Source organism: Mauremys reevesii, linkage group 11 (assembly GCF_016161935.1).
Source record: "Mauremys reevesii isolate NIE-2019 linkage group 11, ASM1616193v1, whole genome shotgun sequence".
In the NCBI taxonomy this organism is placed as follows: Eukaryota; Metazoa; Chordata; order Testudines; family Geoemydidae; genus Mauremys; species Mauremys reevesii.
The window spans coordinates 530,316-554,698 of record NC_052633.1 but is presented as its reverse complement, the minus strand read 5'-3'; the positions used below and the strand labels follow the sequence as shown (position 1 = coordinate 554,698).

The 24,383-nt window shown below is 44.0% G+C and overlaps 1 protein-coding gene across 5 annotated transcripts in view; it reads right to left on the bottom strand.

Annotated features, from left to right (window-relative positions):
* Positions 1-24,383, bottom strand: part of DIP2A (disco interacting protein 2 homolog A) — a 186,903-nt gene that overhangs the window by 56,065 nt on the left and 106,455 nt on the right. For all 5 annotated transcript variants that reach the window (XR_005586121.1, XM_039494216.1, XM_039494217.1 and 2 more), the window contains 9 exons: positions 23,177-23,296; positions 19,422-19,619; positions 15,742-15,833; positions 14,134-14,244; positions 11,844-11,967; positions 11,417-11,526; positions 10,228-10,330; positions 7,711-7,775; positions 6,076-6,169 (listed from right to left, as the gene is read on the bottom strand). Coding sequence is in view for 4 of the 5 variants with exons in the window: in XM_039494216.1 (XP_039350150.1) it covers positions 6,076-6,169; positions 7,711-7,775; positions 10,228-10,330; positions 11,417-11,526; positions 11,844-11,967; positions 14,134-14,244; positions 15,742-15,833; positions 19,422-19,619; positions 23,177-23,296 (1,017 nt within the window). In the remaining variant the exon portion in view is untranslated. The remainder of the gene's footprint in view (positions 1-6,075; positions 6,170-7,710; positions 7,776-10,227; positions 10,331-11,416; positions 11,527-11,843; positions 11,968-14,133; positions 14,245-15,741; positions 15,834-19,421; positions 19,620-23,176; positions 23,297-24,383) is intronic.

The following is a 24,383-nucleotide window of genomic DNA, read 5'->3' as shown; positions in this document are numbered from 1 at the left end:
AGTCACCAACCAGTCCCCAGACTCCGGAGAGGAAATTATAGCTGCTAGGGGCTCCATTCTGAATTTCAGATGTCTGACTTACTTGTTCAATTGTCTGAGATCTAGTATTGGCCTCCAACCTTCGTCTTTCTTAGGTATCAGAAAATACCTTGAATAGTGTTGAACTGGTTCTATGGCCTCTAGACTTAAGAGTGATGTGATCTCCTGTTTCAGCATCTGATCGTCTCTAAAGAGGGATGGGGAAGGGGAGGCCGATTGGAGGCAAACTGGATCATATAACCAGAAGTAATGGCCTCCATTGTCTGATGTTATAGGCTCCCACATGTGTTGGGGGGGGGGGGTAGGGAGCGGGGGGGAGAGAGAGAGTCCAAACTGAGAAAAGGGATGGAATGGTGAAGTTAAGAAATCCTGACTATTGGGTGGCTCAGACTCTTGACCAAACCACCAAAACTGGCGTTTGGAAGATGTTAATGGCGGGGATGAAGCAGCTGAGGTAATGGTTTTCTTTTTCTTAACCTCTTAGCTGGTGGTTCAGATGGTCTATGAAAGGTAGAAAATTGAGCAGGATGGTATCTTTGTACTGACTGAGACCTCCGAGTTTCCTTTTATTTGCAGGCATGTATATCCCCAAGGATCTAAGTATAGCCCTAGAGTCCGTTAGGGTATTAAGTAAATCATCTGTGGAGTCCACAAAGAGCTCATGGCCATTCGATTGTACCTCCCAAAGGAAACCAGACAACTGATGCCGGAAGCTCATCTTGTCACTACTGTGGTGTCGGCCACATGAAGTGAAGCCTGCAAAGACATCTTTGCCAAGAGCTGCCCACCCTTTCTTCTAGCACTAAACTGATCTTGGTGTTCCAGTGGTGAATGGTCAATACAAGCACTGAACTTCTCATAATTCAGGTGATCATATTTCAACATCAGCACCTGGTGAGTCACAATCCCAAACTGTAATGTGCCAAAGAGTTGCTTTTATGACCAAAATGCTACTGGGCCTGGCCCACATTGCTCTTGAAGTCGATGCAAGTTATGTTGCTCAGGGTTGTGAAAAAAAAAAATCACTCCCCTGAGCGACATAGCTTACACTGAATGAACGCGGTGCCTACACTGCGCTATGCTGGTGGGAGACGCTCTCCCGCCAACTTACCTTCCGCCTCTCGGGAGGGTGAAGTACTGAAGTTGATGGGAGAGCGCTCTACCATCGACTTATTGCATCTTCACCAGACCCACTAAACAGACACTGCTGCATCGATTGCAGCGGCACCGATTTAGTGTGCCAGTATAGACAAGTCCCTGGGTCCTTGTAATATGCGGCAGCTTTAGGTATATACAGTCTCCCATTTTCATTAACTGCATCCACAGAATTTGGTATCAGCGGTGAGAAACAAAAACTCAGAATCCCTTTCTGGATGTAGTATTTTTAACTGCATGCTTGCAAGTAGAAGGTGCCATTATTGGAATTTGCCAGATGATGCTAGTTGGCCCAAGGATAGGTTCATTAATTAGTAGTGCTACCTGTGCTGAAGTAGAAATATGCAATATGTCCAGAATGTTGTGGTGGACTTCTGGACTTCTTCCAGTGGAATCTGAAGCATGTCTGAGACTCACTTCATCAGGTCTTGGAACTGCAGGAAGTCATCAGGTAGTGACGGCATTACTGCCTCATCAGGAGATGAAGAAGGGATATTTGTAAGGGGGCAGGTTATGTCCTCGCCCGTCCTTGCCTTGTACGCCTCAAAGGTCTTGTTTGCTGATTCAGAGAGCAGGGGAGGGATGGAAGGTACCAGAGAATAAGATCTCCTATATTCCTTATGAGACTGAATTGGGGCCCCTCAAAAATGCTGGCAGTATGTTTCCCATGGGCACCAATAAGGCCAATGAGGAAGACAATAAGCCCTGGAGGAAAGGTAGCCATCACTGGTCATCCCAAGTATTAACAGTCAGAGGTCATGTATCCTGCCTTCCTTGCATCTGCAGAGGAGAACAATGTCTCAAGTATACTGGAGCCTTGAACTGAAAGCTGCAAGCCTGAGTCGGAATGCACTTCCACATATTGTACAGGAGGTGACAACCCTACTTCCTGAATGGTAGAAGTCGGGGAAGCGGTGGGTCTCAATACAACATACATGGTCGGTGACACAGCAGATCTCAGTACTGACAGGTGTGCAGAAGTTACAAAGAGAGGAGACTCAGGCTCATTTAGTGCTGTGATGTCTTTAGGTACCAGAACTCTTCCAGTACCAGGAGCACAACAGAACTCGGTAAAGGAACCTAGGTTGTTCCCGATGTCACTGTCCTAGGGCACCTCAAATTCCAGTGAGACTGCTCTTATTATCGTGGGCTGTGATGGTACCCATAGTAGTTGTCTTTGGCACTGTGCCCTTTACCAATGAGGTATGGAATTCAGATGAAGCCTCAGAGTGTGCTTCAGGGTACCTGAAGTACTTGGAACCTCACTAGCACTCCTCTTGGGGCCTGAGGTCTCAATGACCAAATTTTCTCCATTGTGCTCCTCTTAACCCCTTCTCCTTCGACTTTGAGTGGGAAGCCCTCGGCACCGCCGGAGCAGTTACACATACATCACTCATGGAGAGCGTTGGAGACTGGGGTCTTGACGCTGCCTTCACCTTGGAAGCTCTAGGTGACCATGATCTCAATATAGATGGGGCACTGTTCAGGGGGTTCTCCAGGTCCAAAACCAGTCTGAAGGCTTGCTCCACCATTATGAGTCTATACTTCATTTCCTGTTTTTGTGGGATTTCCCCTTAAAAGGAGTGCAAATCTTGCACTTGCTGGGGTTATGCGAGTCTCCCAAGCAACAAACACACTGAGAATGCCCATCGCTGACAGGAATTGGTTCTCAACAACTTTTAAAACCTGGTATTCCAGATACAAGAAAAAAAAAACCTGACCCCTCAAAAAACAACAAAAAGATAGATTTTTTTCTTAAAAAAAAAAAAACACACAGGACCAACAGTTCCAACAATTATAAAATACTAAGAACCTTATGTAGTAGGAAGAGAGCCTGGGACATAAGTCCTCGTATCAGAGGCCTTATACAAGGCCTGAGGCCTGAACTAAAGTAATGGTCAAAACTTGCTAATATAAAGCAACGTTAAATTGTGAACAAGAGGTAGACCCTGCTCACAGAATCTGGCAAGAACAAGGTTGATGTGGCAGAAACCCATATTTCTAAGTAGTGCTAGGCATAAGTACATATACACAAACACATTCCAGAAGGGTGGTACCAGAACACCGATACCAGCACATTCCCCAAAGATAACAAACACACAGACCCATCCGAAAGAGAAGGTCAGGATGACAGCACGATGGATAAAAATGTTTTGATCAAACCATTAGGCACAAGGTAATGGGTGGCGGTTAGCCACATCAGAGGGTAGCACCTAACTACGTCAGAAGGGTGATACGTAATTTGTTTGTACTGGTGTATAAAGAGGCATCTCAGAGGGAGTGTCTTTGTCCAGCTAAGGGGGCAGTGGAAAGTCCTGCCACTGACTGAGCTGCGGCCACTGTCACGGGCATACATGTCTTAGCGTATCTGTAACCACTGAGCCGGGGTATTAGCACCATGCTTCGTTGGCAATAAACCTGTCCGGGTGCCTTCGCTATTAACGAAGTCTGGTGGTCTTATTGGGCAGTTTGATCAAGCCGGTGTAGTAAGTGCAGGCCCTGATAAAGGCCCAGTATGAGGCCTGAACTAAAGTAATGGTCAAGACTTTGCTAACATAAAGCAAAGTTAAGCTGTGAGCCAGAGGTAGGCCCTGCTCACAGAAGCTGGCATGAAAAGGGCTGATGCTGCATAAACATATATTCACCTAGCATACCAAAGGATAAACACAGCATTAGAACATATTATACTGAAACATTCCATAGATAACGAAAGGACAGGCCGACCCATCCCAATGACAGGGGCAAAAGGGTAAAATGATGGATAGAGTTGTTTTGATCGAACCAACATGTACAAGGTGAGGGGTGGCACCGTAATACGTAGAGAGGTTGAACCTTGCTGCGTAGAGGGGTGGCACCTCAATACGTCAGGTGTGATGTGTAACTTGTTTGTATCTGTGTATAAGAATGCATCCTTGGGGCGGTGTCTTTGTCCAGCCGAGGGGGCAGTGGAAATCCCGCCACTGACTGAGCTGAGTCCATTGTCAGGGAGTACATATGTACTGGCTAGCTGTATCGCAGCAGCACCTTGGACTACGTTTGCCAGGGAGCCGGAGGCTGTGCTTTTTTCGACAATAAACCTGGCCGACGTGCCTTCGTACCTTACTAGACTCTGTGATTATTGGGGGTTCTCATCGGGTCTGCTGGGTCAGCTATCTTCGAAGAGCTGGGGCAGCACACAGAGAGAACACACGCACGCAGCTGAGTGATATTAACATCGGAGAGAGCAGAGCACCACACCGTTAACGCTCTGACAACAGCCGGTATCAAGCAGAGTAGCCCAGGGGTCGGTCCTGGGGCCAGTTTTGTTCAACATCTTTACTAATGACCTGGATGATGGGACGGATTGCACCCTCAGCAAGTTTGCAGATGACATTAAGCTGGTGGGAAAGGTAGATACGCTGGAGAGTAGGGATCGGGTCCAGAGTGACCTAAACAAGTTGGACGATTGGGCCAAAAGAAATCTGATGAGGTTGAACAAGGACGGAAGAATCCCATGCACTGACACAGGCTGGGGACCGACTGCCTAAGCAGCAGTTCTGCAGAAAAGGACCTGGAGATTACAGTGGATGACAAACTGGATATGAGTCAGCAGTGTGCCCTTGTTGCCAAGAAGGCCAACAACATATTGGGCTGCATTAGTAAGAGCACTGCCAGCAGATCGAGGGAAGTGATTATTCCCCTCTATTCGGCACTGTGAGGCCACATCTGGAGTACTGCGTCCAGTTTTGGGCCCCCCACTACAGAAAGGATGTGGACAAATTGAAAAAAGAGTCAATGAAAATGATCAGGGGGCTGGGGCACATGACTTATGAGGAGAGGCTGAGGGAACTGGGCTTGTTTAGTCTGCAGGAGAGTGAGGGGGGATTTGATAGCAGCCTTCAACTACCTGAAGGTGGGCTCCAAAGAGGATGGAGCTAGGCTGTTCTCAGTGGTGGTAGATCACAGAACAAGGAGCAATGGTGTCAAATTGCAGTGGGGGAGGTCTAGGTTGGATATTGGGAAACACAATTTCACTAGGAGGGTGGTGAAGCACTGGAATGGGTTACCTAGGGAGGCGGTGGAATCTCCATCGTTAGAGGTTTTTAAGGCCAGCTTGACAAAGCCCCGTCTGTGATGATTTAGTTGGTGCTGGTCCTGCTTTGAGCAGAGGGTTGGATTGGTTGACCACCTGAGGTCTCTTCCAACACTAATCTTCTATGATTCCATGATTGGAGCCTGCTGTATGGGTTATCTGGCCAGAGCTAGTGCAGCACGCAGAGAGAACACACACACACACGCAGCTGAACATCTGACACCCTATAAACGAACTAAAGAACTAACATTATATACTATATTCTAACTTTAAAGAGAAAAACAGGCACACACTGACCTCCGTCTCTGGCTGAAAGCTCCTGAAGTGGAGCATGCACAGGGACATCACTCAAAAAAGAATACTCAGTACCTCCAGGTCTATTTGTAGAAGGTGAATATTCACTATCATTCTGAGTACTATTGGGCTGAAGAAATATGCTCTCTCATATGGCATTGACACCTCCTCTCCCTTACACACACGGCCTCCCAAGAGGGAAGAGGCAAAAGGGTGGGGGCCTGTTCTTCATTCCCCAGTGCATCTGCATCAGCAGAAATACATCAGCACTGAAGAAAAACATAATAGCAGTATCAGTGAAGTCCATGGCTCAGAAGGCTCAAACATCAGCTAGATGCAGTGACCAAAGGAAATCAGCTGTGATAGGACAGCAGTCACATCTCATTGTACACTAACAGGTTATTTTACCGCTCTGAAGTTTTAGGTTTTTCTCTAATTTTGCTTAGTTGGCCCATTTCAGCAGTAACACACTTCACAGTGGCTCATTTGGGGAGGGATGGATCAAGTCAGATTACCTTTGTATGAGCAGACTTTCTGTATCCAGGAAAGCGGATTAACCTTCATTAATGCATAGGGTATACTGACAACGTGCATTCTGTTCATTACGCTCTGTAAGTGAAATGTTCAAAATGTCTCAGAGTAAATGAAATACATGGATAAATTTAAAATATCACAGCTGCAGTACATGTTCAGTGCCATCTAACAACATGCAAGCAGGATAAATGCAAATATCTAAACAAACAACATTTCATATGTACCTAAATCTATTTATCACTACATATCAGCAAATGTTATTTGAGGCCTTGATGTAGTTCATTCATTCATTTATTCGGATATCTAAATACCAGAGAAACCCTACCCTCCAAAATACTCTTCTCAAAATCCTGTCCTCCCTTGCCTTCTATGACCACTCTCTTGTTCTCCTCCTACCTCTCTCGTTGTTCCTTCAGCGTGTCCCTTGAAGGATCTTCCTCAATGCCCCACTCCAGATTCCACAGGGTTCTGTCCCAGGTCCTCTTCTCTTCTCTCGCTCTCTACACCTGTTCTCTGGCAATCTCATCTGCAAACCCAAATTCAACTACCATCTCTATATGGATGGTTCACACATCTACCTCTCTACTCCAGATCTGTCTCCCGTCAAACTAAAATTTCAGCCTCTCTTTCTGAGATCTCTCTGTGAATTTCTAGCCATCAGCTCAACCTCAACATGGCTAAAACCTCACTCTTCAATCTCCCTCCCTCCAAGGCCCTCCCCTCTATCTCCTTTCTTGGTCAACATGGACAACACCACTATTCTACCTGTCACTCAGGCCCGTAACCTGTGTACCATCTTTGACCCACACATCTCTCTAGGTCCTCACATCCAACCTAGGGCTGTCATGCAGATTATTTCTGCATAACATCTTTAAGATTCATCTACACAGCTAAAACTTTTGTCCAAGCTCTGATCTTGCATCTTGGTTACAACCATCCTTCTCTCTATCCTTGACAAATGCAATCTCACATCACTCACATCCATTCAGAATGCTGCTGAGAAGATTGTTTCCGTAGCTTGTCACTTTGACCACGTCGTCTTTCTTTGCATCCCTTCACTGTCTCCCTCTTCTCTATCATGTCAAACATAAGCTTCTTGTCTGCACTTTCAAGGCCCTTCACAACCAATCCCCATCCTATCATCTCACTCAGTATCAACAAGTCAGCTCCCATTTCTGAACAGTCGAGGATGTTACATGTTCGAACAGGCACCCTCATGCTTTCTCCAATGCTGCCCCTCATGCTCAGGGAAGCTCCCTGTAATTATCCACAAAACTAGCCTATCCATCCACCTTCAAAATGCTCCTCAAAACTCTCCTTTGCTGTGAGGCCTATGAAAAAATTGACAGCAGCTAAGCTGGTGGTGTGCGGAGACCACTGATTGTCATGCTCCCCAATACTGTCTCACTGTCTCCTTGTACTCGCCTGTCTGTGTCTATCCGCCTGTGTCTATCCATCTGCTGTCTCTTGCCTGACATTCAGATTGTAAGCTCTTTGGGACAGGAACAGTCTTTTTCTCCTGATTTTTGTACAACACCTAGCATGACTGGGCACCAAGGCACTATGATAATACAAATAATACAATTCGTCGTTATTGAATATACTCAAACACTCACTGTTAAAACGCCGTGCCATAGACCAGCATCCCTTTTGAAATCCAGCACATTTGTTAATGTTTCAGCTGAAAGTGGATGAAGACATTGGTTACATTTGTTGAACACCACAGCTACCAAAACTTTAGAACATCTGAGAAGCATGGCGGATCTCCCAAAGGAAATGTGAAATTTGTAAGCCTTTCAGAAAAGGAATAAGTCAATGTCACATTACCATGCTCCTATTACGTGTACACAGTCTGCTAAAGCCTGCAGCATCTTAAGTTACTTGTTACAATTGTCCTTGTGTTATCATTTGTTACCGATGACACTAGCAGTGATGCCTATAATTAAGGTTGCCTGGCACCTGACCCTTTAAGTTATAACACACCTTATTTTTGATTGCTTACAACTTTGCTAATCTTTAATAGTTTGAGCTGAAATTTCCCATGCCTGTATCTATCTCAGGTTGTGTGTATATATTTTTTTTAAGTTTCAGCTAAAAAAGTTTAACTGTTTCAAAGAACGAGATAAGAGAAAAATGTTCTGTCCGTGTTAGTTTTCTTTCTTTGTCTTCATTTTAACATTGGTCTCACTGAGAAACTCTAGCACCCTCCATGTTGCAGAGCAGGGACTTGGAATTTGGCATTAGGATTGCCCTGCTGTCAGAGATGGATGGTTTAGTGTCCTGAGAAAGTTCACCCAAATTTGGCTAAGTTACAAGTGAAAATCAGTTTGCACATGCTCAATGGAGGTTTGAGAGAGGCTGGCAGCACTATTTTCTGAAAATGCCATCCGCAATGATCATGCTCCAACCCCACACAGCTCCTGTGTGCTGACTGGAGTGAGCATGCTGAACTACGGACTCTTCCTGCAGTTATTCCCTCTGGGTGCCAGGCTAGAACACAGAGCAAGGAGACTGTCTCTCTTGTCCTCTCAGTGCCCCAGTGCTGGGTTGGTCCCTGGGCAGTGTGGAGAAGGAGAAAGCAGTCTCACTTGCTTGGCTGCAGAGGAGTGAGGAGAGGATGACGGGCAAGCAGGGCAGGCTTGGGGGGTATACAATTTTGTTGGAACTGGGCAAGAATGCTCAGCACCTTGGAAGATTGAGCCAAAATGACATTGAAACTGGAGGGAATCCAAATAAGGGTGATAAAGACGACAGAAGGATTAGGAGGTAAAATTTATGAACAGATTAAGTGGTTTTAACAAGTTTAGTCTAGAGAAGAGAGCATGAAGTCAAAAGTGCAGGTTGGGGATTGGGACTCTGCTGTTAATAGACTCCAACTGGTAACAGATACGTACTGGTAATTAAGAGTCATTCTTGGTACTTTTTAAAAAAGGCTGTCATTGAAGGCTCTGTGAATCCCTTTTTAAACAGAAAAAAGTGACTGGTATAATGAACATGGATGGTTTTAAACCTTGATTTAATTCATTCAAGGCAAACATTCTTCTGAAAATTTAAATGCATTATGTTGACACTAGATTGCTATTTGGATAAACATTTAATTAAAAACATTGAATACTAAACTTGTGACAACAGCTTCAATATAGTTGCCTACCCCTTACTAAAGGAGATAGTTTACTGGTGTATTTTAAAATTTTGAATTTTTTTTGCAGTTCTGAGCAGTGATTGCTATATGTTTACTTTCAAATTGATAAAGCTATTAGCTGCTATTTACGTACACTTCACATACTTTGGCTTAAAAATACAAAAGGGTAAAAGCAATCACACTTTCAGGAGGAGGGAAGCTGATTGCCAATAATTTATGCAAGTCTATGAAAACAATTTTTTTTTTTTTTTTTTTTTTTACAAGTTGATGTGGACACACATGTATTCATCATTTTGCTTAAAGACTGATCAAAAATTGGAAACTGCTGGCAAAAACCTACCATATAAATATGACCAGTTAACCCGCCTGTATTGGTTGTTCTTTTAGGGTGTGATTTTCTGCACATTCAATGACTCCAACAGTACATTCACATTAGGAGCATACTACTCAGTTGTACAGAAAAAAAACAGGCCACATATTCTTAATACAATAAAGATATTGATCTTTCCACTGTTGTGCAGGCTTCAGTCTGATCAGCCGAAAATTGTTGCTGATTAACCCTTTCAGAGATGCAAGATTTACTTGGATTGTCCAAGAAATCAAATATTAGTTCTATTTATTTCAACTTGGGTTTTAATTAATATATTGCTAACACTTGCACATATGGCCATATAAGACTCTTTTTTCCTCAACAGTGTGGAATTAAATGGTATGAGATGGACACATACAAGAAACTGAGCAGGTTAACGGGTCTCAGATTAGAGCTACTTAATAACATGCTGTGGATGAAGTTACAAGTGGCTCCTTATTTTTCTTCATATTTCATGTCAATTACAAGCAAGTAAACAGCACTTTCCTTCAACAATGAAAAATGCCACTGTAAGCCTGGAGATAGGGCACTAAAAATGCTTTCCCAGCGTCAGATCCAGTATGTTCTGCTTAATGTCAATATCAATATGTATTATTTTTGAAGGACCTCTACGGAACTTACCTTCTGAGTAACTGCATGCCTGGGTCAACGCATGACAATGTGCCAGCATGGAAGCATGAGATATAGTAATGCCCATTGTGCTGCCCTCTTTACTTGTCTTATACTGAAAAGAGAAAATTTACAAGGTTAGTTTAATAATTAAAGTTAGCCAACAACGATTGATTTGAGGGGCATCTTTGTGTGTGTACAGTGCGTTAAACTGTACTTACTTTGACTGTTTCCCTGTCCCTTACCATTTGTAAATTACTTGTCTCAGGGACCCCAAAAATGGAACACCATCAATACATGATCATCACCACCCTGCCACTTTGCAGATGTTGTATCCCATTCGCCTCTCTTGTTACTTGTCTATGTACACTGTAAAATCTTTGGGGCAGTAACCTCTTTACTTCTGACTACGTATTTGTACAGTGCCCAGCACAATGGGTGTTACCGTAACACAAATAAATATCGAGGGTGCATCTGACACTGTCCTTGAGTACCTCAGAGGAATCTTGGAGGGAAGACAGTTAAGTTCTCTATACTGCAAAGTTTACACTTCCAACCTGGTATGGGAATTTAAAAGTGACAATATGGTAACTCAGAATGAAGGGCTGGGTGAAAACCTCAAAAGCAAAGATGAGCGTAAATGGGCGGGGAGGGCTGCTGCTGTAAAAACAAAAGCAAAAAGATTCTACGCTAGGTGACTAAGAAGAGCACAACATTACAGGTGACAGTCTGATGCCCTTAATTATATGGAAACAAGGTGTGGGGGAAGGTACTGCACTTACTTTCAGGGGGAAAATAATATTTATGTATATTCTATAGCACCATAACTTTTCATGACACCTTACAGAGATTAAGAGATATGGTCCATGCACTGAAAATTTACCACGTAAATGTGAGACACACAACCAGGATATATAGACAGGGTAAAAATTTCAAATTGTCTAGGTGACTTAGGAGCCTACATCTCATTGCAAAAAATAAAAGTCACTTAGGCTCTTTTGAAAATTTTACCCAAAGGAACAAGCCACAGGATTACAACTAAAATAATACGTCCGATCACATGGTGAGATAATCATATACATTCTGACTGTTTTCAGCAAGGACAGAGGGAGAGCAAGAGAATGGATACATTCAACACAGGTGTGGAAATCAATGATGGAACCCATGTGTCAGATACGCTCAGCATATTACATTTGTTTACCTCAATATAAGCGATATCAGCACTGGCATCCCGTACTTGTGGATGCCAGTCCTTGGCTGGTTTTGCGAGATGTTTTCCATCAATCACAAACCAAACAAGACGAGGCCAACCTTAAATTAAAAACAAGACCAAAATTATTAAAATGCTTCCAAAGAAATAATTTGTTTTTCAATATTCTGAGACAGCAACAACTAGCTAAGCAAAAATGCCAGACTCATGCTGCTGGGGCAAATGTGGAATGAAAGTCATTAACAGCTTGATCAAAGCACTCTTTTGACAAGAGGCAGAGAGTTTTCAGATTCCTCTGTAGTTCTTCCTTCATATGCAGTTAGAAATGTGTAATCACAATCAAACTAGTAATTGTACAGTAGCATTCATATCTATGTTCTTTGCTCTGCAGAAAAATAATGGATAACAAAAAATGTACCTTTGAATGTTACTACCTCCCCAGTCTGAGCTTTCGGAAGGCCTTTTTGACAAACGTCTGTTGTCAAAGCTAACGTTACTCCACAACTGCCCAAGAGAAATCCAATCTGTTGGCTGCCAGCATCCTATAGAAAAACCATGATATTATTGTAAAGATGCAAATGGAATCTGCAATTCCATTTTCTGCAATTCCGCCATGTTTAGAACACGTTAAGAAGTTACATGTGAATAATCATGTGTTTCCAAATACCACATTTCTTAGCCTTCACATAGTTAGTCATTTTAAATGTCTCCTGTTGTCTGGCTCCCGTTACTGCAGCATGAGAGTGCCTATCCGAATCCTTGATCTCCTGTGACTCCAATTCATTTGGATGCACCTCTCTGTTGTGGGTAACTCAGAGATGTGTAATTCACCACAACAGAAGTGACGTTTTCTCATTTTTAAATAAACTTAAGTTCCTAAATCCAGGAAACCTTAGTCTGCCTACATGTATAAACTGCTGTTCTATATTGCTACAGAGCTGAAAATATAGCCTCTATAAAAGGCAGAAATGTCTCTCTCCAAACAACCTATTTTCAACCACAGTACTTAGAGTTATGACATGTAACATTTTAACATGTTATATTTACAAAGTACAGAGCTTTTAACATATTGCTGATGACATCCAACAATGGCTCATAGGACAGAGGGAGTCAAAACAACCTTTAGTCACAAAGGAGGGGGCATTTCTGTAGGACAAGCAAGGCACAGGAATGCATACTTATGGAATGGACAGACAGGCAGTATCATGGAGCTATGAATAAGACTAAATACATTTACAGAACTAGGCCAATGCTACACTACAGTGTTAAACATGACACACAAGTTTCTACACGATCATGTCAACGTTAATAGGGAAGGGTCTATTTTTCGTAGTCCTGAGCTGACATATTCATCTGGGCAAGTAATCTTTGATATTAACTGACCCCGTCTGCCTTACAGCTCAGATTAGGAAATCTGCTTCATTAAATCCTCAGGGTAAAACTGAGTCACAGACCAAAAATCTAAAAGGTTAAAGCTGATAATACAAAACATGTTAACTGACAGAAATGTGCTGAAAACTTTTATACTGAAAGTGAAAAAAGGAATAAGACGTTAATACAGATAGTTTAGACCTAGATTTATTTTAATTGAAAGAACAAACAGGAATGGGAAATAAATTGAAAATCCAAGAGTTTCCACTGTATGATAAAAGCATTGGATCAAAATAGTAAAATCTTCCATAACATGTAAAAATCTTAAATTTTTTTTTAAAAAACTCAGACTTTAAGGCCAGAAGGGTCTTATCATCTAGACGTGATCATCTAGTCTGAGCTCCTGCACATCATAGGCAACAGAGCCTCACCCACCCACTCCTGTAACAGACCCCGAACCTCTGGCTGAGTTACTGAAGTCCTCAAATCATGATTAAAAGGCTTCAAGTTACAGAGAATCCACCCTTTACACTAGCTTAAACCTGCAATTGATCTGTGCCCCATGCTGCAGAGGAAAGGTCTCTGCCAATCTGACCCGGGGCGAAATTCCTTCCCAACCCCAGCTATGGCCATCAGATAGACCCTGATCATGAGGGCAAGACCCAGCAGCCAGACCCCTGGGAAAGAATTCTGTGTAGTAACTCAGAGTCCTCCACATCTAGTGTCCCATCATGGGCCATTGGAGATATTTCCTACTAGCAGCCACAGATCAGCCACATGCCATTGCAGGCAGTCCCATCAGACCTTCTCTCCAATAAACTTATCAAGCTCAGTCCTGAAGCTAGTTACATTTAAATATATATATTTAGAGATTCAGTTAATAGTGTTGACTAACACTATTAGTCAATATTAAAAGAAGTTTGAAAAATTCATGAACATCTCTACAAGCATATATACACTAAAGGGGCAGTTCAATTATTCACTTCACAGGTTTTCCCAGTTTAGGTGTTAAACTCTGCTCCACAACCATTAGCATGCACTAAAATCTAACATTTATAGAGAAGTACAACCATCAATTCAGTTCCTGCACTGTGCTGCTTTCTTCTGCAGACAGACACTTCAGTTTTACCACTGTTTGGATTTATAACATCCCTCTACTCTTGAAGCCATAAAAAAAATAAACTATCCATCCACATCCCCTGAACTACAAAAAACCCCCTCTTATTATTCTGCCTAGTTGTGGCACTCTGCAGCTCAAAGCAACACTGTGGAACCCACATATTCTCTTGTAAAACTGATTATTTTCACTACCGAATGTGGCTGACACACTGGGTTACCTTTCTTGTGAGTGGTACTTCTATTGGCACGGGAACCAGGTCTGCCAGGAGGCACCCATAAAATGCCACCATAAACATCACAGGATCACTGTTAGGAAACACGAGAGCCACCTATAACAAGATGGAGCAAAGCCGGTAAAAGATTTGTAGAGAGTCTTTTTGAAAATACATTTCCCACATATTGTTCAGGATCATAACAAGAACTGGAGACATTTAAACAATGGTAATCACCTTAGCATGCACATGCACATTTATCAGGGATACAAGCTTCATTCACTGGATGAAGCAAACTGATCTCCCTGCTTGTGAATATATTATATAATCAGTACAATCTTACTGAATCCAAGGATTCCACAGAGCAGTTCACTTTTATGCCGTTCGTTTACACAAAACCCTCATAAAGAAGGTACCTTCAATCAGATTTTTATCCAGAAATGCTAAATATTGCATTTACCAATAATTAAACTGACACTACAAGGCTTTTCTCAGACAAAAGCCATTTCTGACTGCCCAACTCATCCATAATTTTGTTCACAATCTTTACTGTCTTACCAATGATACAGCAATTTGTACACAGCACATGCAAGAGACTGTACTGACACTGGCCTTTTGCTTACTGTGATTCGTTATGAATTCTATGTTTGCTGAAGGGAAAAAAAAAATCTATAAAACGGAACGACGACAGCTGCTTACTTTAGGTGAAAAATTGCCCTACCTTACATTTATTAGCCAATTAAACGTAATAGTGATGTTTGGGGCAATGAAAACAACCTCATCAGGTACACGGATTTCGCATTGCTAGTATCAAGGCCAGTAGCTTCAGGACTTGACTTTTTGTCTGTGCTAAGAATTCACACTCCAGGTGCAATCGGGTCAAGTGTAAAGGTTACTGTTAAAAGGCTTCAGCATCTGGAAAACTGTACGTTACGGGACTGAAGCATCAGCACATCCTGGCCCAGATTAGTCCTTCCGAAGAGCTGTCTAGTAGAGTTAACCGCACCAGCTCCATGTCTGCATTACCAAGCTTCCTCAGTACAAATGAGGCATATATTCTGAAACAAGCATTTTAATGAGACCTAATTGCTTCATTTAACAACATACCTACCACAAGGATTCCAAAGGTAGGACTCAAAAACCCTATTGAAATAACCCACCATTTCAATAGTGTTGTTCAGTGTACAGCTGTGTGTATGTGGTGTCCATGAATTCTGGGGCAAGAAAGGGAACGGCAAACAAACCTCCTCTCACCCATCATCTATGGGAAGCACAGACTGGCGGGGAGCACTATGCAGGAGGGCAGAGGGAAAGAGTGGGACTAGCAAGGTCCTTCAACTTCTAAGCCTTGTGTGACCACCCCACCTGCCCACCTCCAGCCATGCCACCCTCCCATGTGGTAACACCAGCTCCGTGCTATCTGTTTAGATTGCAAGCTCTTTGTTACAGGGACCTGTCTTATTACTTGATAGTACAGCACCCAGCAAACTCTTGGGCATCATATCAATAAAATAATACTGGCCAAATTCCCAACAGAACTTCAGTTCCAAAACGCACAGCTCCTTTTAGTCTAGATTTAAACATTATTCCAAAGCAAGGCCAGTAGTAACCTACCCTGTGTCCAGGTTTGAGTAGTGGTTCATTCTTACTGGTTAGTTTGTTAAGAAGTGTATATGCTAACTTCAAACTCCGGCTCCACAGTTTGCCTAGAATTAGAGCACAGATATAAGAAAATGCATAAAACCTTAAGAATAAAAAAGCAACAGGCTACACTTTAAACACTGACTAGTGATTCTGGGGGCCCAACTGGGGACACCATGGAGGGGCCTGATTTTTAGAAAGCAAATGCCAAGCTCCTTCTGAAAAATTAGGTGTTTTTAAGGTGTCTCAAAGCTCTTAAATTATCCACAATAGAGTTACTGCCTGTCTTATTGCGCAAACAACATTATGCATAAAAAAACTACTGAGTAATTAATTCACTGAGCTAAGAGGGGCGGGGTCTATGGCTTCCATCACTTCTACTTAAGAGAACTGCCTTTCAGCAAATTGGGATTTAACAACTATATTAGCCCAAGAACCTTTGTCTGGAGTATTAAGATATCTGGCAGCACCTTGTCAACCTTCCTCTCTGCTGACAATGCATACAAATGGCAATTTCTCAAAATGACCCTTTGATGGTAACCTACTAAACAAACCATAGAAATATAGGACTGGAAGAGACCTCTCGAAGTCATGTAGTCCAGTCTTCTGAACTGCGGCAGGACTAAGTATTATCTAACCATCCCTGACAGGTGTTTGGTCTAACCTGTTCTTCAAAACCACCACTGACAACCATTCCACAACCTCACTAGGTAAACTGTTTCAGTGCCGACCTACCCTACAGTTAGGAAGTTTTTCCTAATGTCTAACTAAATCTCCCTTGCTGCAATTTAAGCCCATTGCTTCTTGTCCTGTCCTCATGGGTTAAGGAGAACAACGTACCACCCTCCTCTTTGCAACAACCGTTTACATACTTGAAGACTTGTGGCCCCTCTCAGTCTTCAATTCTCCAGACTAAACAAACCCAGTTTTTTTCCCCCCAATCTTCCCTCATAGGGTATGTTTTCTAGACCTTTAATCATTTTTGTTGTTCTCCTCTGGACTTTCTCCAATTTCCCCACATATTTCCTGAAGTGTGGTGCCCAAAACTGGACACAATATGCTAGCCGAGGCCTCATTAGCGCAGAGTAGAGCGGAAGAACTACTACTCATGTCTTGCTTACAGGGCGCTCTACAAAATCATCACTGCCCCCCAAGCAGCGAGCGCTGGCCGCCCGCCTTCCCAGTCCCGCCGGCGTCCCCCTCCCCCGCGGCGCGGCATCCCTGGGGCGTCATTTTTGTCTTCGGGAGCCCCGCCGCGGGCATGCCTGCGGCAGTCCACCGGAGCCCGAGGACCTGCTGCCGCAGTCCATGCGGATGGGAGCTCCGCAGCGGGGCGACCGGGAGGCGCCGCGACACGGCAGGCATGGCTGCGCGCTGCTGCGGCGGCGGGACCCGTGCCGCTGCCGCGCGGCATGAGCGCCCACTCCACCCAACCCAGGATGCTCCCAGCCGCCCCAAGCGGGCGTGCTTACAACACTCCTGCTAATACAATCTCAAAAGGATTTTTTTTTTTTTTTTTGCACAACAGTGGTACATTGTTTACCCATATTTAGTCTGTGATCCACTATAAGCCCAGATCCTTTTCTGAAATACTCCATCCTAGGCAGTCATTTCCCATCCCGTATTTGTGCAATTGATTCTATCTGCCTAAGTGGAGTACTTTGCATTTGTGCTCACTGAATTTCATCCTATTTAATTCAGACCACTTTTCCAGTCTGTCAAGATCATTCTGAATTCTAATCCTGTCCTCCAAATCACTTGCAAACCCTCCCTGCTTGGTATTGTTTGCAAACTGTATACGTGTACTCTCACTGCCATTATCCAAATAATTTATGAAGATACTTAATAGACAGATCTTTGTGGGACCCCACTCAATATACCCTTCCAGCTTGATTGTGAACCACTGATAACTACTCTCTGGGTATGGTTTTCCAGCCAGTTGTGCACCTGTTTCATTTAGGCTAAATTTTTCTATAGGTTATCACGGTCTTCTCTACATAGTTTATTGGTTTTACCAAATTCTGCTTTTACTCACTCCATGCTTAAAACCAGGTAAAATAAAGTCAGCGTTAGGTCTGTTAAAATGCATCTTTAAAAAGTACTCTATTACAGTGGCTCCCGAGCTATGTTCTCTGGAACAATTGCTGGTCATTTGCAGAGAGGTGGCTGGTGGCAAGGTGCTGGCTCTTCTGATTTCCAGCTGATAATCCACATTTAAATAAGCTTTGCTGGTCACCTTCTCCCCCATTTACTATCACAAACTCGTATGGGCAAATGTTGCAATGGCTTATGTGCAAAAGGAACATTAGGTAAGTTTTTAATGGACGACTACTACTCTAAAAAGCAATAAACATTCCTGATTTTAGAGTAATTAGAACATTTACATCATACACATTCAGCTACCAGAAATAAAAGTCTGTTTTTAAAATGACATTTTACTGAATATTTTGACAGCTATAGATTTGCATTATTAATAAAAGCATATTCAGGACTACAATAATTGTATACTAGTACATAACAAACATACATCAAATGATAAATTATCTTATGAATAACACTTTCATTTATCCCGCTCTCTAAGAATGGTACTAGGTCTTTGCTCCACTATTATTTCAACATCAAACATACAAAAGTACATAAAGAGACTGGCTGTCCTGAATACCAGGATGATATATTTTATACTCAGCTAAAAAACAAGATTATCAAGAAAAGAAACTGAAAAATAATCTGTTAGACAAACTAAAAATACAGCTGATTACCTTTTTAGGACTGCCTATTTTTAAAAGTACTCCTAATTTATTACTATGACTTCAACTATTCTGCTTAAATTAGAACTAATTTCTAATATAGTTAATTATTCTGATTTTTTATTTACGGCTATCAAAAGTAAGCATCTGAACACAGTTCAGACCAATTGGACATCTTGCTAAAGCCACACCACTCCATTTAATCATATTAATTTATTCAATTACCTATCAAATAACATTGCATAATTGCCTATTCAAGTTTCTTGGATGTTTCATAGGAAATTTTAACATAATGTGTAAAGACAAAGATAATTGCAAGTAACGTGCTGCTGAGCTGCCTCTCAGGAGTAACCAAATTATCTCTTAAAAAGCATCTGACTAATGGAATATTTCCTGTTCATTGATGCGGCAAAGTTTCCTATCCGACGATTAAGCTTCCTTTAGCATATTTTGAATGATAGAACTTCTGTTCTAAGTAATCAAATGAACAAAGTTGTGCGCACTCCAGAAGTATCTACTTTTCAAATCTGACGAGTGCACTTTGTTCTAGTCAATCTGTCCCTTTCCGCGCTACATATATGGAAACCTCACAAAGGAGGGTTGCCTTTAGTTTCCTCTGCTAGTGAGCACGTCCCATGAATTACTATGCTTATTGCTGATGAAAAAGCCATTTCTTGGAGAATCAGTGCAGATCCCTATTGTACATTCCCACATCTTTACTAAGATATAGTCAACATTCTGTGGTCCAGGGTATCACAATACACCTACACAGGAGTCTCAAAAGTGACAGAACAATGTACTGTAGTCAGCAAAGTCTCTTTTATAGAGTGAAGCAAATGGCTCATTCCCAAATAACCAGCTCTTCCTTTTTCAATTTTTAGTAAAGGTACCAAAGTCACTACTTGCCATAGGTAAGTGTATAGACGGCTTTCCCGGTTGTATCCAATGCAGTTAGACACGGGGTTTTCGGCTGAGTGGTCCCCCAGCGCTGCAGAGCAGCCAGGAGCGACGGGGGCCAGTTGGTAACCACACCTAAGGGTTCGCCATTAAGTGCAGTCATCTGACCTCCCTCTGGCTTTGGCTGATTTGGGTCAGGCTGTTGTACTAAAAGAATAAGAACATTAAAATTACAAAATTTTACTCCTGAAATGCATGTAACATCTCTGGAGTCCATTAACCTCTCCATTCCAAGCAGCTGTAGTTGCTTCAGTTCACCTTTAAGATGATGCTGTTTAAGGATCCGTGGGGCTTCCTCATTGTCAGAAAGTGTTTACCTTGGCTGGCATTTTTTAAATTCCAAATCTTCTATTTCACAAAAGACTTGGACAGCTGACTAGTGTATTTGAATCCCAAGCTCACCCTATAGCTCTGCTGTGGGAAAAAGACACTTCTGCTAACATGTCTTCTGCTTGTTCACACAGATGCAAGATAGGCAGCAATCTGGTCTAAGCTGTTAGAAAGGCAGCACTCCCAATGATTAGAGGGATGTTCATTTTTGGGCACCATGTTCCCACATGACTGATGCTAAAGGTTTGAGAGGACTGGGGGACAGGTAGGGTTGTAGAATATATTTAGATAAAAGCGCATATGAGTGTATCAAAAGCCAAACCAGTGCGTTGCTTCTCTTTGTTAGGGCAAGTCTACACTACCCCACTACATTGGCACAACTGCACTGATGCAACTGTGCTGCTCTGGTGCGTCTGGGGTAGATGCGCTATGCCAGGGGTCAGCAACCGATGGCACGTGAGCCAATTTTTAATGGCACGCTGGGGCCTGCCGGGACCCCTGCTGACGCGGCAAACTGCAGGGTCCGCGCTCCAGGGCTGGAGCACCGGGCTGAGTGCAGCAAGCCGCCGGCCCCTCCCCCGCCTTCCCCCCCTTCCCCATGAGCCATGCCGCCGCGCACAGCGCTCTGGGGGCTGGGGCTGTGCGCTCCTGCGGGGCAGCATTTGGCTCCATGGGGAGGGAAAGATGCTCCCCGCTCATCTGGAGCCCCATCGCCTCGCACAGCCCTGCCCCTCAGAGCGCTGCGCGCGCGGCGGCAGCGCTCCGGATCAGTGGGGAACCCCATGATAAGGGATCCAGGTCAGGGGGGTGGGGAGCTGGATGGGGGGGTGGGATCCCGGGGAGGTGGTTAGGGTCGGAGGTCTCTGGAGGGGGCAGTCAGGGAGCAGGGGGTTGGATGGGGCATGGGAGTCCCTGGGGCCTGTTAGGGGTGGGGGTGGATAGGGGTCAGGGCAGTCAGGGGACAGGGAGCAAGGAGGGTGGTTAGGGGCGAGGGTCTCTGGTGGGGGCAGACAGGGAGCAGGGGGGGTTGGATGGGGCATGGGAGTCCCTGGGGTCTGTTAGGGGTTGGGGGGTGGATAGGGGTCAGGGCAGTCAGGGGACAGGGAGCAAGGAGGGTCCTGGGAGGCAGTTAGGGAGGGGGTCTCTGGAGGGGATGGTCAAGGGACAAGGAGCTGGGGGGGGGGTTGGGAGTTCGGGGGAGCTGTCAGGAGGTAGGGGTGTGGAGAGGGGTTGGGCAAACAGGGGGCGGTTAGATAGGCATGGGAGTCTAGAGGGTTCTGTCTGGGTGCGGGGGTGTGGATAAGGGTTGGGGCAGTCAGGGGACAGGTAGGGGGTAGGGTCCCAGGGGGACAGTCAGGGGACAAGGGGCAGGGAGGCTTAGATGGGGGTGGGGTCCCAGGAGAGGGTAGTCGGGACAAGGAGTGAGGGGGGTTAGGGGTTCTGGGGGGGCAGTCACCCAGCCCTCTGCCCTGAACCCTGACCCCCACACACACACACCCAGCCCTCTGCCCTGAGCCCTGCACCCCCACACACACCCCAGGCCCCTGCCCTGAGCCCTGTACCACCCAGCCCTCTGCTGACTCCTTCACCCCCCCGCATGACCCCAGCCCTGACTCTGGCACCCCCACACATACCCAGCCCCCCTATCCTGACACCTGCACCCCCCTCACATGTGCCTAGCCCTCTGCCTTGACTCTTGCACCCCCCACATCCCATGCACCCCGCACATCCCCATCCCCACCCTGAGCACTAAATGGGAGCTCCTGCACCCCCACTCACATTCCCACCTGCACCCCTCACACCAAATGGAAGCTGCCCAGGTAAGTGCCCCCACACCCCAACCCTGAGCCCCCTCCCTCATTCTAGCTCCTGGACAGACCCTTCACCCCCAGCCCTGTGCTCGGTCACTCCCACCCTCAGCTCAGTGCAGAGAGAGGAAGAGAATGGGCCAGAACCAGGGAGAAGGTAGGTACCCACTGTATGTGGGCAGGGCCGGGACCCCAGACTGGCAGCGCGGTGAGCGGGTCTGGCAGTCGGGATCCTGGCTGGCAGGAGCCGGCGGATGGAACCCCTGAGTGGCAGTGGGCTGAGCGGCACAACCCACTGCCGGTCTGGGATCCCGGCCGCTGGCCCCGCACAGCCCGCTGCCAGTCTGGGGTTCTGGCTGCCAGACCCTTCCCAGCCGGGGTTCCGGTCGCAGGCCCCACTCAGCCCACTGCCGGCCTAGGTGAACAGAACCCCAGACCAGCAGCGGGCTGAGCGGGCTGGCGGCGTAAGATCAACATTTTAATTTAATTTTAAATGAAGCTTCTTAAACATTTTGAAACCCTTGTTTATTTTACAACACAACACTAGTTTAGGTATATAATATATAGACTTGTAGAGAGAGACCTTCTAAAAAAACATTAAAATGTATTACCGGCACACGAAACCTTAAATTAGAGTGAATAAATGAAGACTCGGCACACCACTTCTGAAAGGTTGCCGACCCCTGCGCTATGCCAACAGGAGAGCACTTTCCCGTTGGCGTAATTATTCCACCTCTGTGAAAGGTGGAAGCTAGGTCAGTGGGAGAACGTCTCCTGCCTTCAAGGCGAGCTATGGACAGCGCTTTAAGTCTATTTTATAACTTATGTCACTCAGGGGGTGTCATTTTCACACCCCTGAGCGATGTAAGTTACATCAATTTAAGTGGTTACATAGACCAGCCCTTAGATATTAATTACAATACAAAAAGAGGTCATGATTAGGCTTAGGATTAGAGAACATTTGACATTCCTAATATTTGAAGGTTAAAAAAACTCCCAGAAAACCTGTACACATATTCAGAGTCTCTTTACTCATCATATTACTGTAATTCTGCTCTTATTGAAGATTTTCAATAGACTCATCTTTTGAAAAGGTCAGCCTCAAAGATGAATGTTTCATAAATTTCTGAACATGTGCAAACAAAATATTAGAAAAAACTGTTCTGCAAGTTTAATTATAGTGGTCAACTTGTGGGACTGCTATTAACATAGGAATATTAAACATGCAATATTAAATATGAAATCTGCAAAAATTAAAATGTTTATTTTGTGACATCTAACTGTATTAATAACAAAAGTTCAAATAATCAGTAGATCTGTGATATTCTACGCTAGCGTTGGCACAAGGTCTGACAATCTGACATACCATAATTTGTTTTGTACTTGGAAAAGACCAGAAAGATAAACAACAACAGGCCCTGCCAAGGAACACCAGCTTCGCCATGATGTTAGGGAAAAATGTTTTACAATACTATTTAAAGCAGCAGAAATCCCTCCTCTGACACAGCTTATGGGGACAATCAGAAAACTGGAAATATTAGTTAACAATTCTTACACGGCTATTACCTTCTAGTAGTTCTTCAAAATCATCAACAAAGAACTCTTTCAGTGGAGGGCGCTTTGGTCTTTTCAAAGTGTTTAGAAGTTGTTGGATTTTTGAGGAAACTCTACTATTCACTGGAACACCTGTCAAATTCATATAAAGAATGAGCAGAACAAAGACTTACATACACTGTCCTCCCTAAACAAAAGCGGTCGTCTGTCTGATAACGTCGGCCCATACACTGAGGAGCACATTTACACGGTGAAAGTGAAAAAGGGGTTGAAAAAGGCAGTTGCCTGTTTGGAAAGAAACCATCAATAGCAGCTTTAAACAAATATTAAGGTTGCTTTAAAGCAATGCTATTTACTAGCTCTTTGCCTGCTCTGTGTGCCTTCTAATCATCTAATCTAGCTGCAAACAATGCTGACTTCACAGAGTTAGATAATAAACCTGAGTAATGGTGTGGGATTAACAAATGGGATACTCAGTTTATTTTATATAGGATGAAGGGGTTTTGCTAAATCTGTATTTATTCAACTTCAAAATATGTAAAAAACATAAGATCCTGTAAAGGAGATAGTTTTTTTTTAATTGAGTGAGGTTTAGAGGGTTTCACAGCACCAGAAAAACACTACGACAATAGCAGCAAAGAGTCCTGTGGCACCTTATAGACTAACAGACGTATTGGAGCATGAGCTTTCGTGGGTGAATACCCACTTCGTCGGATGCATGTGTATTCACCCACGAAAGCTCATGCTCCAATACGTCTGTTAGTCTATAAGATGCCACAGGACTCTGCTGCTTTTACAGATCCAGACTAACATGGCTACCCCTCTGATACTACTACAATACACAACTGGACAGAAGAGAGCTGACTTATTTTTAGCTTTTGCTGATCTCAGTTTGGGGATTTCCAAGTTTGAGATTCATAGCATTTTTAGTTTCAAAAACATAATTGTATATTGACTTTTTTTTTTAAACACAACATATCGGTTTACTGTAAAGATGGACACGGGCCATTCTGGTTGCCCCGTGGTAACATTCCTCACTGCAAAATGGGAACCCTGGGATCAATTTCCAGGCTCTCATTCAGTAGGCTGTTACAGTGACTTAGAGCACTTCAGAAGCAAAAAGAGATGATCCAAACATTACTGATGAAAGTCTAACTGGAAAGCTCTAACCATTGCTGGCACTGAACAAACAGCAATGCAATAGCCTACGTTACACTGT